The 14899-nt window shown below is 42.8% G+C and overlaps 1 protein-coding gene across 1 annotated transcript in view; it reads left to right on the plus strand.

Moving 5' to 3' along the window:
• The window catches only part of palm3 (paralemmin 3), a 77477-nt gene that overhangs the window by 35572 nt on the left and 27006 nt on the right, over nucleotides 1-14899 (plus strand). Inside the window, exon 2 of the mRNA XM_061728806.1 lies at nucleotides 7933-8021. Within this exon, the coding sequence (XP_061584790.1) occupies nucleotides 7933-8021 (89 nt within the window). The remainder of the gene's footprint in view (nucleotides 1-7932; nucleotides 8022-14899) is intronic.

The raw sequence follows: 14899 nt of genomic DNA on the forward strand, positions 1-14899 counted from the left end.
GAAAATCGCAATATTGGGGGAAAAAAATCGCGATATTGGGGGAAAAAAATCGTGATATTGGGAGAAAAATCCCAATTAGGTTATATTCCAAAATACAAAATACAATTTGTTTTAGGCAGCTTTTGGGGTTTATTGAGGTTTTGTGACATGACTGACCCCTCTGGGAGCGTTTTTCACGTTGGCCTACTTCATCTCCACCAAACATCACGTCAGGCAGCGTTTTCTGTTTCCTGCAAAAGAAGAGCATAAAGTTGTTGATGCAGATTTTTAAAAGTGTGGTATCATCAGTTCCTACGCCTGAGATGAATCCTCCCGGTACGCCTCCAGCCTGGCACCAGTTCCATTACAAGTGGGGCAGTTTCTCCGGGTCTCTGTCCTGGAGACGATGCCGACGGAGCCCAATTAACATATTGATAGATTTCTTTTCTTTTTATTTTGTTTGTCACCGAAGGTGAAACGTGTGTGCAGTCACACCCCAAGCCATCCTGAGCTGTTTCTCTTTTTCTGCTGATCAAAATGAGTATAGATTTTCTCTGTTCATGAATGCAGGAGGGAAAACAAAGCCAAGTATGCTCACAAGAAAGAAATACATAAATTGCAACTGGTTCAAAACAGAGCGGCTAGACTGGCACTTCACTGCTCAACACGTACAAATATACAGAAGCTGATGTGCTCCCGACTTTCCTGGCTACGGTTGAAGTTAAACTCCTGATGACATCCTGATGTTTTTTAGAAACATCATTTTCAATCAGACAACTTTATTAGGGCCCGAGCACTGATAGTGCGAAGGCCCTATTGTATCTGTAGGAATTTTTTTTCTTTCTCGTTTTTATTTTTCTGACGAAAGGAGGGCCTTTTCTCCCCCTAAACATGCCCAAAAAGTCACCAAATTTTGCACCAAGCCAGGCCTGGCGAAAAATGTGATATTTAATGGTTTGCATTAATGGGCGTGGCCTAATGGCTCAACAGCGCCCCCTAGAAAACTTTGTGCCTCAAGCCCCACAATACGGTTTGACGTACATGCACGAAAATCGGTACACACCTGTATCATGTCGCAACTTAAAGAAAAGTATCTTGGCACCATGGCCGAAACTAAACAGGAAGTCGGCCATTTTGAATTAATCGTGAAATTTTGGCGCAATTTATGCCATTCCTTCTGCAGTTAATACGGCCCGAACAGTAACGTGCACCCAGGTGTGTTATACATCAAAATGTTCGTCTCCATCCTGCGACGACGCGCATTACTTTTCTCTTTCAAAAGTGTTACCGTGGCAACGATAGACGCCAAAAAGCGCGCCCCCCCTTCATCTGTTTGGTCCATATTTGATAGTTCCTATTTTCTGCTATAACTTTTCAATGATTTGATATATAGAGTCGTGGGTGGTGTCATCGGACTCGGTTTTGAGTCCTTGACCATAATTGGTGAAAATTAGCCCCGCCCTTTTTCTGATTGGTTGTCTCTATTTTCTGCTATAACTTTCTTCTGATTGGTCGATATGTGATACTTCTGATTTTCTGCAATAACTTTTGACATAAAGAGTCGTGGGTGGTGTCATCGGACATGGTTTTGAGTCCTTGGTCTTAATTGGTGTAAATTAGCCCCGCCCCTTCATCTGATTGGTCGATATTTCATAGTTCCTATTTTCTGCCATAACTTTTGAATGGTTTGACATAGAAAGTCGTGGGTGGTGTCATTTCTGATATGCTTATGGGGGGCGGTGGCCGTGAGTGTGAGGGCTCGTTCATCGCTGCTTGCAGCTTTAATTGTTGTTATTGTTGGAATGTATGACTGTATGTATTTATGTCTTAGACGTTATCATTTATGTAATATTTTACGTACTTTATGGACCCCAGGAAGATTAGTGGTCGCCAAGGCGACAGCTGATGGATATCCATCCAATAAAGAAACAAACAGTCAAACTCTCCATCTGTATCCGGGCATCTTGACGGCCCTGAGAGGCCGCGGGAGTCGCCTCCAAACACCAGATATTTTTACCTCTTTTCACTGCCGAAAGTACGTTTTTGAATGAAAGTATTCAGGACGGCAGCACGAGCCGTTGCTTTGATGCTAATCAGAACCTTCTGGGAGACGGCTCCATCCAGAACTCATCTGCTCGCACAGATCTCTTTATTCCCTCTGACACGCGCCGACTCGGCTTTTATGTCGGCGTCACGGCTCGTTCGCGCCGCGCTGACATTCGGGGATCTGAATCTCACGCCAGTAAACCGGTTGTTGCGTTTCATGTCGCCTCGTTTCTCCTTCTCATCTTCCCTTGCTTCTTCAGCCAGCTTGAGTTTTGCTGTCTCTTTAACTTTTTGACTCTGTCAGCCCTCCTCTCCTCTCCTCTCCTCTCCTCTCTCTGCTCTCCTGTATCGTGCTTAATTATTGAAGTCGGTGTGCGTCTACGGGGAGCTCCTCGATACCTTCTCATCAAAGCCTGGGTTTGTGTTTGCTTGTTTATCTCGGGCTGCTATTCCAGGCGTTCTCCCGGAGCCCTGATGAGACGCAGACTCACTCCCCACGGAGGCTTGTACTGTAAGCTGTCACTGCTCCTCCACACATCCACCAAATCTCAAACAATACCTCGTCTTCCAACTCTCTTTATATTCTGCATCTTTCTTTTCTGTCATGATTGCTTTTTTTATTTTTTAATATTATTATTATTATTATTATTATTAGGGCCCGAGCACTGACAGTGCGAAGGCCCTAATGCAGGGGTCGGCAACCCAAAATGTTGAAAGAGCCATATTGGACCAAAAACACAAAAAACAAATATGTCTGGAGCCGCAAAAAATGAAAAGTCTTGTATAAGCCTTAGAATGAAGACAACACATGCTGCATGTTTCTATATTAGTTATAACTGGGGGAAGATTTTTTTTTTTTTCATTATGCACTTCGAGAAAAAAGTCGAAATGTCAAGAAAATAGTTGAAATTTTGAGAAAAAGGTCGAAATCTTGAGAAAAAAGTCGAAATGTCAAGATTAAAGTAGCTTGAGGCCGGATTGTGGCAAGATATATGAAAAAAATCCGTATACATTTTAAGTTTTCTAGTAATAATGTCAGATGAAGCGTTCCAAACCCAAAAGAGTGAGCCCTCTAGTGTATCTCTCCTTTGCCTTGAACAGGCTGTGTGCTGCAAAATGTGCTGCAATTCGGTCCTGAATTTCCCGCGCTGTCCTGCGGATGTGACGTCACATGACGCTGCATGCACGTTCTCCCCGTTCTCCCGTGCCGGCTTCACTGTTGGCTGCAGTACCCCCGACGGCCGTCGTGGTGAAGGGTGGCGCTAGAGAGTCTCATTTCTTAAAAGGAGCCTCAAGCTCCTTTAATGTTGAAGTACAATCTTGAGAAAAAAGTTGAAATGTCGAGGAAATGGTCAAAATTTTGTGAAAAAAGTTGAAATGTTGAGAAAAAAGTCAAAGTACAATCTCGAGAAAAAAGTTGAAATGTCTAGATTAAAAAGGAAAGGAAAAAGGAAGAAAAAAGAGGAAAAAAAGGAAAAAAAAGAAAAAAGAAGAAAAAAAAGTGAAAAACAGAAGAAAAAATAAAAAAAGAAGAAAAAAAGGAAAAAAAAAGGTCAAACATTTTTTTAAAACCTCCAGGAGCCACTAGGGCGGCGCTAAAGAGCCGCATGCGGCTCTAGAGCCGCAGGTTACCAACCCCCGATCTAATGTATCTGTAGGAATTTTCCTTCTTCAGACGAAAGGAGGGCCTTTTTGTCCCCCTTAACGTGCCCCAAAAGTCACCAAATTTTACACGCAAGCCAGGCCTGGTGAAAAATGTGATATTTAATGGTTTGCATTAATGGGCCTGGCCTAATGGCTCAACAGCGCCCCCTAGAAAACTTGGTGCCCTTAAGTCCCACCATACGGTTTGACGTACATGCACGAAAATCGCTACACACCTGTATCATTCTGCAACTTAAAGAAAAGTCTCTTGGCGCCATGGCCGAAACCGAACAGGAAGTCGGCCATTTTGAATGAATCGTGTAATTTTGCCGCAATTTAGGCCATTTCTTCGTCCGCTGTTATACATCAAAATGTGCGTGACAGCCCTAATTATTATACATACTGGTGTTTTTATACAAGATCTTCTCTCCTGGGATCTCCACCACCACCTCCACCTGAAGGGTGCACATTTGCATGCTAATTGGTAAAATGAAGGTTGTCAGTTTGATAAACAACACGTTAGGCCTCAGTGCTGTAATGAGCCCCGTCCCCTGGGGAGGGGAATGAGAAATCTCATTTGTACAGTCTTGTCTGAAGGTGGAGGGGTGTTTTTGGAAGTAAGGATGTCACAGTATGTAAAGTTTCAAACGTCAGACCTGAACGTGGCTCCAGCAGGGAGCCGGTCCCTCTTCTGCGTCGGCTGCAGGAGAGTTGGGAGTGTTTCTGTGCTGATTCGTCCCCGTTGGTCCTGCAGAGCATTTATGAGGTCAGGTATCCTCGTAACTCCTCACAAAGGTGATTTAATGAGGTTGAGGTCGGGCCTCGGTGCAGGCCAGTCCAGTTCCTCCCTGCTGAATTCATCACACCGTGTCTTTTATACCCGCTTTGTGCACACGTTCATGTTGGAATAGAAGAGGGCCTTCTCTAGATTATTGCTGCATTGCATCATCCAGAAAGTCGTGTGCTGAGATGTTAGGGGTCTAGCAGAGGCCTGAGTTGATTTTTGCAGCCCCGTCTTTTCTGTCACGAGGAATTCGCTGCATTCGCTGTCCAAGGTGACATACTTTCAAAATGCCGAGGAGCCACGACTGCTGCTCGAGGCTGAAGGCCGCGCACACTCCCCGCCTGATACAAGCTGGAATTGTTAACAGATACATTTTAAGGATAAAAAATAAAGTAATCATTTAATAAATATGAAAAGAAAACTGATCCTTCAGAAATCACTAATCGTTCCAGATTTTAACTCATGTGATCGGATCGGGACGTAAACCTGCACCGTAAACCATGAAGAACTGGGCCGTACTATAGAGCTCTGCGCGGGACTGTTTTCTTCATCCCGCTCCCGTCCGCTCCCGTTTCATTTCTGACCATTACCGTCCGTAAGGTGTGTGTTCCTCTCCCGCCTCCTCCCGCAGTGTTTACATCCGCTCCCGCAAAGCTCGCCTTTTGCGCACGCATAAATGATGTGATTGTGGTTACAGCAACGAGAGTAGGTTGTGAGTGGCTCAATTAACACTAATAAATAATATAAAATAAACAATGTTCATGAATTAAACGAATTACTGTAATTTAACAAGGAATCGCTTGGCCATTACCTTGCTGTGGAGGAAGAGAATGCTGCTGACCGACTGCGGTCCCAATCCCCCGTCTCTCTTCCAACATGCGCCCACAGACACTAAATGCAGTTTCTCCAAATATCTGACTGGCCTTGCTTTGTCTTTGTTTTGTAAAGACCTTGTTTGAGGTTCTTTTCCATGTCATTGATTTCCACGTGGTCGCTAGACTATCCGATCCGATGCTGCAGTGTTTTTTTTTGTCCACCCGCTCCCGTCCGCAGCAAAATTAAAACCGATCCCGCAAAATTTGGACCCAACGCTTTTTTTTTTTTTTTTTTTTTTTATTTTTCCCCTAGATTTTTTCCCATTTCATCACCCACTGCTCCTACCTAAGTAACAGTCCTGTGCATTGCCATCCTCTACCAACCCCGGGAGGCCCTGCACTGAGCTCAGGTCTCCTCCTTAACCTGAGGAGTGAGCAGGCCGCATCTTTTCACCAGACAGGGTGGGGCTTCTCCGGCCGGACATAGCGCGTGGAAGGATCACGTTATTCCGGCCGGATCCTCCCCACCCCATCTGGCGCCCCGGTTGGCCAGAGGGGGCATGTATAGCCCAGGACTGTGTGCATGTTTTTGTGAGGGTAGCTCCCATTAGCTACCCAGGGGAAAACGGGGAGAACATGCAAACTCCACACAGAAAGATCCTTTCACCAACCCCACCCAGGGTGTGGGCGCTGAAGTCATGGGGGAACTAACATGCACTTAACATCGAACCCAGGACCTTCTTGCTGTGAGACGGCTGCACTACCAGCTGCGCCACCGTGCACACTTTGCAGCGTTTTAAAGGGATGCAGATCGTCCGACAGCGACAGCTCTGCTTTCTCTCAACACCCTCTCTCGTCCTGCGATGTTACATTTGACCGTCTCATAAATGTGACGTGTACATGCATGAAATCACTACACACCTGTATCATGTCGCAACTTAAAGAAAAGTCTATTGGCACCATGGCCGAAACCGAACAGGATGTCGGCCATTTTGAATTAATCGGGTAATTTTGGCGCAATTTATGCCATTCCTTCGGCAGTTAATTCGGCCCGAACCGTAACGTGCACCCAGGTGTGTTATACATCAAAATGTACGTCTCCATCCTGCGACACCACGCATTACTTTTCTCTTTCAAAAGCGTTACCGTGGCGACGCTAGACGCCAAAAAGCGCGCCCACCCTTCATCTGATTGGTTCAGACAGAAACAACTTTGTGCCTCAAGCCCCATAATACGGTTTGACGTACATGAACGAAAATCGGTACACACCTGTATCATGTCGCAACTTAAAGAAAAGTCTCTTGGAGCCATGGCCGAAACCAAACAGGAAGTCGGCCATTTTGAACATTCTGAATTAATCGCGTAATTTTGGTGCAATTTATGCCATTCCTTCGAGAATTAATACGGCCCGAACCGTAACGTGCACCCAGGTGTGTTATACATCAAAATGTTCGTCTCCATCCTGCGACTACGCGCATTACTTTTCTCTTTCAAAAGTGTTGCCGTGGCGACGCTAGACGCCAAATGGCACGCCCCCCCTTCATCTGATTGGTCCATATTTGATAGTTCCCCAAAAGTCACCAAATTTCGCATGCAAGCCAGGCCTGGTGATAAATTTGATATTTCATGGTTTGGATTGATGGGCGTGGCAAGATGGCAACAGCGCCCCCTAGAATACTTTTCTCTGCCATAACTTTTGAATGGTTTGACATAAAGAGTTGTGGGTGGTGTCATGGGAGTCGGTATTTAGTCCTTAACCTCTATTAGCCTGAATTAGCCCCGTCCCTTCTTCTGATTGGTCAATATTTGATAGTCCCTATTTTCTGGCATAACTTTTGAATGGTTTGATATAGAGAGTCGTGGGTGGTTTCATCCGCTAAATGTCCAGGCCTGAAGAATCTACATGCAAGTCATACAAGCTTCCACTGCAGCCTGAACGTGCACAAGGGTGCGAGGGCCCGTTCATCGCTGCTTGCAGCTTTAATTTTTCTTTACGGATCCCTCATAGCAAAAGTTTTCAGTTGACTTTCTGAGCACAGGAAGAGTTCTGGGTTTTCTCTCGTTGCCTGCAGGCCACGAACGGCTGGGAGTGGTTGCTATGTGTGACTCTCACATGCACTTCTGAGTTTTTGGGAACTCAAATATTGTCACATTTAGTCTCTCCGCTGCGGGGGGAAAAGCTAATATTGTCTTTGCTCAGTTTCTTGGAGTTGCCTGAGGCTGTGTCCTGAATAAACACACAAACAAGGGGCTAAAACTAAATTAGGAAGAGCGGGAGGCATTTGTGTCGTCTATTCTGTGAGGATTCGGGCTCGTGCGACTTTATTCGAGTCAAATTACCATTACCTCACAGACGCTCCGTGTCCTGTGATGTCGCCGAAGCGTGACCTCAGGAGTTTGACGACGTGCAGGAAGGCTGTTAGCTTCTGTTTCAAGTTTCTATTTATTAGTTACAGGCAACATCTGTGCTCACAAAGGAAAAGTAAGCTCACATAATAGGAGGGAAAATGTAAATATCAACAGAAGAAAATCTTCCAGGTTTGCAGGAATTCCCCCAGGGTTCGTCTGACATAACTGTAACTGCTCGGTGTCACGTTGTCAAACGGAGTCGGGGAAAAAAACGGGATCTTGCTGACTTTAATGTGTATTTGTTTAATCTCGCAGCTCCATTTGATCCCGCTCTGCTGTTCCGTGTGGCGGCTGCCGGGATGGATGAGGCAGACAAGTACCAGCAGCGGCTGCAGGCCATCGCCGTGAGTACACACACACACACACACACACACACACACACACACACACACACACACACCCCTGCGATCTCATGCATACTTGATGGAGGTGCAGGGTGACGATGAGGACGTCCCTCGCTCCAGGAAATCAACACCACTTTACCATGTTGGTTTGGCTTTTTTAAGCATCATGGGAGATGGAGTCAATGACAAGCAGAGGTGTCAAGTAGCAAAGTACAAGTACTTTGTTACCTTACTTAAGTAGAAATTTTGGTTATCTATACTTCACCGGAGTAATAATTTTTCAGACGACTTTTTACTTTTATTCCTTACATTTTCACACAATTATCTGTACTTTTTATTCCTTACATTTTAAAAACAGCCTCATTACTCTATTTCATTTGGGCCTTTAATAAAAACTATCCAGTTAAATTGCTCCATCCGGATAGAGTGAATTTGGTTGTGGTTGTTTCAGATGTTCTTGTCCAGTTTTGTTCTTACATCCGTTCCCTCAGATTCCTGCAACTAAACTTGGATGTACATTCCAATAAAGGTTAGGATAAATGATAACATGCCTCTGAAGTTTGACTTTTTGCACCATTACAATACTTATAGGCAACTAGTCATCATATCTGCTGCTCTCTGAAACACATGTTAATGCTCAATAGTACACATATATGCTTCTTTAATATATTTGCATTATACTAAGATACATTCATTTTCAATGTGTTTTTTCCCCCTTACATTACTTTTACTTTTATACTTTAAGTAGTTTTGAAACCAGTACTTTTATACTTTTACTTGAGTAAAAAACTTGAGTTGATACTTCAACTTCTACAGGAGTATTTTTAAACTCTAGTATCTATACTTCTACCTGAGTAATGAATGTGAATACTGAAGACACCTCTGATGACAAGTCAGGGAAAAGCAGTGAAAAGTCTTTATTTTTTTTATCTTTTATTCTTTATTTCATTCATTAAAAGAAAAACAAAACAGTTCAATATAATTACAACAAATCTCTTTCCTTGAATGAAAGGGAACAGAAGCTCATTTTATCTGTCCCTTTTTCCTAAGAAATCAAATTTCAATTAATGTAATAATAAAAAAAACAAATGACAAATTATGCAATTAAAAAAATCACTTTCCAATAAACGTAATAAAAAAACTACAACAAAGTTTTATAATAACACAAAATAGCATTCGTCAAACACAGATAGTCGTATTCTTTTTTTGATTCAAAGATTAAAAAATAAATAAATATGACAATGGTGCTAAAAAGAGAGAGAGAAAAAAAAAAAAGAAAACCCACCTAACTTAACAATTATCATGATATTTCCTCATCAAACTGGCTTTTATTATTCTTTTAAATGTAATGATTGATTTGCATCCTTTGGCTTCTGTATCCAGATTGTTCCATAAACTGATACTTTTTACAGAAACACAACGTTCCATTAATTTTGTCCTGAATTTAGTTTTTTTTAAAGATGTCTGTTCCTTTTAAGTTATACTTATTTTCTCTTTTTTTCAATTTTTTTTCTGTATATTGTTTGGCAAAATTTTCTCATGAGCTTTCACCATAATTTGCAGAATTCTGTGGTCCACTAATTCAAGAAATTTCAACAGTTTTAACTGAAGGAATAATGGATTTGAAGGATTGACTATATTGTTTTCTACTAATTATTCTTATGGCTATTTTTTTGTAAAATGAAAATAGACTGAGTATATTTTTTCCAAGCATTTCCCCAAATAGGTCAGATATGGCACAATCATAGTTGTTATTCAGTGAATCTTTTACTTTGTGTAACAGTGTCTTTTCTTGGCTTTATAACCTGTAACTTTGACTAATATATTGTCAGACTTTATCTAATAGACTTACTCCTTTGAACCTTTTAATGAAATCCTGGCTCTCCGTTTGACCTCAGGGAGTTATAATTAGTTCGATCACGTCCCCCGCGTTGTGTAATTTAAGTGTCATGTGCTCTGGGATGCTGATGAACGACCTCACGACGAGCATTCGCACCAGACTTCCTAGAACTCTGAGCAGAAACAGAAACAGTTCTCCGAGGAGGAACCGGAGAACTGCGAGGAGAAAGAAAATGTTTCTGGAATGAGGTTTAACCCTCGTGCAGGAAGGAAGGAAGGAAGGAAGGAAGGAAGGAAGGAAGGAAGGAAGGAAGGAAGGAAGGAAGGAAGGAAGGAAGGAAGGAAGGAAGGAAGGAAGGAAGGAAGGAAGGAAGGAAGGAAGGAAGGAAGGAAGGAAGGAAGGAAGGAAGGAAGGAAGGAAGGAAGGAAGGAAGGAAGGAAGGAAGGGAGGGAGGGAGGGAGGAAGGAGGGGAGAAAAGAAGGATGGAAGGAAGGAAGGAAGGAAGGAAGGAAGGAAGGAAGGAAGGAGCAGGAGGAAGGAAGGGAGGAAGGAGCAGGAGGAAGGAAGGGAGGAAGGAGAGAGCAGGAGGAAGGAAGGAAGGAAGGAAGGAAGGAAGGAAGGGAGGAAGGAAGGAGGGGAGAAAAGAAGGATGGAAGGAAGGAAGGAAGGAAGGAGGGGAGAAAAGAAGGATGGAAGGAAGGAAGGAAGGGAGGAAGGAAGGAGGGGAGAAAAGAAGGATGGAAGGAAGGGAGGAAGGAAGGAGGGGAGAAAAGAAGGATGGAAGGAAGGAAGGAAGAAAGGAAGGAAGGAAGGAGGGGAGAAAAGAAGGATGGAAGGAAGGAAGGAAGAAAGGAAGGAAGGAAGGAAGGAGGGGAGAAAAGAAGGATGGAAGGAAGGAAGGAAGAAAGGAAGGAAGGAAGGAGGGGAGAAAAGAAGGAAGGAAGGAAGGAAGGAAGGAAGGAAGGAAGGAAGGAAGGAAGGAAGGAACAAAGGAAAGAGCAGGAGGAAGGAAGGAAGGAAGGGAGGAAGAAAAGAAGGAAGGAAGGAACAAAGGAAAGAGCAGGAGGAAGGAAGGAAGGAAGGGAGGAAGAAAAGAAGGAAGGAAGGAAAGAACAAAGGAGAGAGCAGGAGGAAGGAAGGAAGGAAGGGAGGAAGAAAAGAAGGAAGGAAGGAAAGAACAAAGGAGAGAGCAGGAGGAAGGAAGGAAGGGAGGAAGGAAGGAAGGGAGAAAAGAAGGATGGAAGGAAGGAGGGGAGAAAAGAAGGATGGAAGGAAGGAAGGAAAGAAGGAAGGAAGGAGAGAGCAGGAGGAAGGAAGGAAGGAAGGAAGGAAGGAAGGAAGGAAGGGAGAAAAGAAGGAAGGAAGTATGAAGGAAGGAAGGGAGAAAAGAAGGATGGAAGGAAGGGAGAAAATGAGGAAGGGAGAAAATATGGAAGGGAGGATGGGAAGGAAGGAAGAAAACAAGGAAAGAAGCAAGGAGAGAGCGGAAGGAAGGAATCGAGGGAGGGAAGGAGGGAGCAGGAGGAAAGAAGGAACAGGAGAATTAGGTCATTTTGACCCAAAGACAGTACAAGGGTTAAGAGTTCAATCTCTTCCTCTGCTTCGATCTTCTCTTTCTACACTAATGAGAAATGTGAATGTGAATAGTGCTCATTTTTATTGTTTCAAAATAAACACCACCGACTATTCCCGTCCGTGCTTCTTCGTAGCACATTTTCAACATTTCTTGACAATGAATTCTATAACTTTCAGCATTCGTAGGTTGACAGTTAAGTTTAACCCTTGTAATGTCTTTGGGTCAAAATGACCCAATTCTTCTATCCTTCTTTCCTCTCTCCTTCCTTCTTCCTTTCCTCTTTTCCTCCTTTTTTACCCTCTTTTACTCCTTTTTCTTCCTACCTCCCTTTCGTCATTCGTTCCTTTATTACCTTCTTTGCTTTTCCTTCCTTCTTTCCTTATTTTCTCCATTCCTTCCATCTTTTCTCCCTTCCTCACTCCCTTTCCTACTTCCTTCCTTCTTTCCTTCTTTTCTCCTTTCTTCCTTACTTCCTTCTTTCCTTCCTTCCATCTTTTCTCCCTTCCTTACTCCCTTTCCTACTTCCTTCCTTCTTTTCTCCTTTCTTCCTTACTTCCTTCTTTCCTTCCTCCCATCTTTTCTCCCTTCCTTACTCCCTTTCCTACTTCCTTCCTTCCTTCCTTCCTTCTTTTCTCTCTTCCTTCTTTCCTTCCTCCCATCTTTTCTCCTTTCCTTACTCCCTTTCCTACTTCCTTCCTTCCTTCTTTTCTCTCTTCCTTCTTTCCTTCTTTCCTTCCTCCCATCTTTTCTCCCTTCCTTACTCCCTTTCCTACTTCCTTCCTTCTTTTCTCCTTCCTTCCTTACTTCCTTCTTTCCTTCCTTCCATCTTTTCTCCCTTCCTTACTCCCTTTCCTACTTCCTTCCTTCTTTTCTCCTTCCTTCCTTCCTTCCTTACTTCCTTCTTTCCTTCCTTCCATATTTTCTCTCTTTCCTTCCTTCCTTCCTTCCTTCCTTCCTTCCTTCCTTCCTTCCTTCCTTCTTTCCTTCCTTCCATGTTTTCTCTCTTTCCTTCCTTCCTTCCTTCCTTCCTTCCTTCCTTCCTTCCTTCCTTCCTTCCTTCCTTCCTTCCTTCCTTCCTTCCTTCATTCCTTCTTTCCTCCCTTCACCCTCCCTTGACCCAAAGACAGCACAAGGGTTAACTAGACACAGCTTTGAGTTTTGTCCATGACAGCTATTTTATTTCATTTCCAGCCACTAGCTGGTAAACAAGGTGATCGCAGTCTTTACTGTGACGCTCAACATTAGCAAGACAAACTGAGCTACTCTGAGCTAAATTAGCTTATATCTTATCTGCATTACTTACAACTGTCCTCATGCTTTTTTTTCCCCCTCTTTCTTTTCCTTCATGTCTCACTGCCACATGGATAGCTTATCTTCATTTTGATCAGGTTAGTTTATGTAAGATGCAGCACGAGCTGCAGGTAAAGGTGGGGGCCCCTAAGGGCATCGCCCCACTGTCATTGCAAAATTTCCTCGTTGTCACCGCTCTGTTGCAATTCAAAGTTTGCTTTAGAGGACAGTAAACATCTGAGGGTGCAGGTTTACTCGTAGTTCCTAGAGTATCCAAATGTAGATTTGGAGGACGGCTCTTCTTCTATCAGGAACCGTTACTATGGAAACAAATTCCAGTTTTGGTTAAGGAGGCTGACACCAGCTCCGCCTTTAAAGCAAACTTCAAATGTTACTGTTTAGTAAACCTCTAGTTAGTGTAAACTCTAGTGCAGGGGTATTCAACTAGATTAGGCAGGGGGCCACATCTGCAAAAAGACTGTATGGAGAGGGCCGCACTGGAAGATTTGGGGGTTTTCAAAATGTATTTTGCACTCAAAGACCAACATGTATGTATACAGTATATAATACATTTATGCACAGGGATGAGCAGAATAATTGTCTGTCTAGTTTACATATGAATTACCGTATTTTCTGGACTATAAGCCGCTACTTTTTTCATAGGTTTTGAACCATGCGGCTTATACAAAGGTGCGGCTATTCTGTGGATTTTTCTTCCACCACTAGGGGGAGTGCTAACCGGAATTAGAATAAGAAGAATTTACAATAAAACAAAATAAATGCAAAGAAGAATACGCTACTTCTTCTTTAGCAGATAGAAGTAGGTAGAAGCAGATTTCAAACAGATAAATAGATAAATAAATACCGGTTATTTTCTCTTGGTTCTGTCCCGTTTTAATCAGCAAAGTTGCTGCCGTGTTAAAAGACACTGTTAGGAAAGATCTATTTAGGTACAAACATGTACATCATTTACAGTTCAAAATCCTTCTGTACATGTAGTAAATATCTAATCTAACAACAGAAATATCTGCGGCTGAAATATCTTTTTTTTTTTTTTTTAAATAGAGCGGATGCGGCTTGTATACAGGTGCGGCTTATAGTCCAGAAAATACGGTATGTATTAATTGTCTCCAGATTTAGTCATTGTGAATGTTAAATATAATATTCAGATAAAGAAATATTATTTTAAATGCAAGTTCATTTTGAAACCATGCATTGTGCAAACAAAGATTTTCTTATTTGAATATTATATTAAGCATTGAGCACAAGCAGTTCAGTCCATAGTAGCCAGTTTGATGTTATAAATAAGCAACCAAAATATTAACCATAAGCTCCTTTATTTATGACACATCTGTGCATTTTATCAGCAAAACTAAACAATCACATGAAATTATAGGAGGCTTAGAAGTCCATCTTAAATGCCAAGTCCTCATTTAGAGATTCAAATGAAACAAATTTCCTAGAAGCCTAATGATGTAAACAAGTCCTATACAACGGAAGTTAATAACAAATAATGTGACAAACATTATCACTGTGCAACACTGGCAAAAAATCTGAAGTAGTAAAAAACATCTTGAGCAGAGATTAACGTGTACAAACACTGTCCAATGAATCATTAACCAACTGAAAAAGCTACCAAGCATCTTAAACTTTTATTAATTAACAAAATGCGATATGTAAACCATGTTAGTTTCGCTTACTTTGTGACTTCCGGCCGGCCGGAAGTGACGCCGTCCGGAAGTGACGCCGTCCGCCGACGATCGGTCAGGACAACACTAACTACTTTCCCCCCCTTTTTTTAAATATGACCAGGGGCCACATAAAAGCTCCTGGCGGGCCGCAAGTGGCCCGCGGGCCACCAGTTGAATATCCCTGCTCTAGTTAGAGTCAGTAGTCATAGCTGCAGCTATAGAACAAGACTATACTAGTTAGTCTCAAACATAGCTTGGTGGTAGATATGCTGCTATAGAGCTACGCTGCAGGGGACACCGGCATGTTCCACTGAGCGGTGCCCATCACATTTCGTTCTATTTCCTTTCTCAGTTATTGATCATAGTATTATAAGTATCTCATCACCGTCATTTTTGTCCATTGTTCTTGTAGTTTGTTGTGCTGGTCTGCCCCCCCTCCTCCTTATCTCTTCTGTGCATGTTTGCAGGCCAGAGCTTCAGG

This window comes from Cololabis saira, chromosome 1 (genome assembly GCF_033807715.1).
Source record: "Cololabis saira isolate AMF1-May2022 chromosome 1, fColSai1.1, whole genome shotgun sequence".
In the NCBI taxonomy this organism is placed as follows: domain Eukaryota; kingdom Metazoa; phylum Chordata; class Actinopteri; order Beloniformes; family Belonidae; genus Cololabis; species Cololabis saira.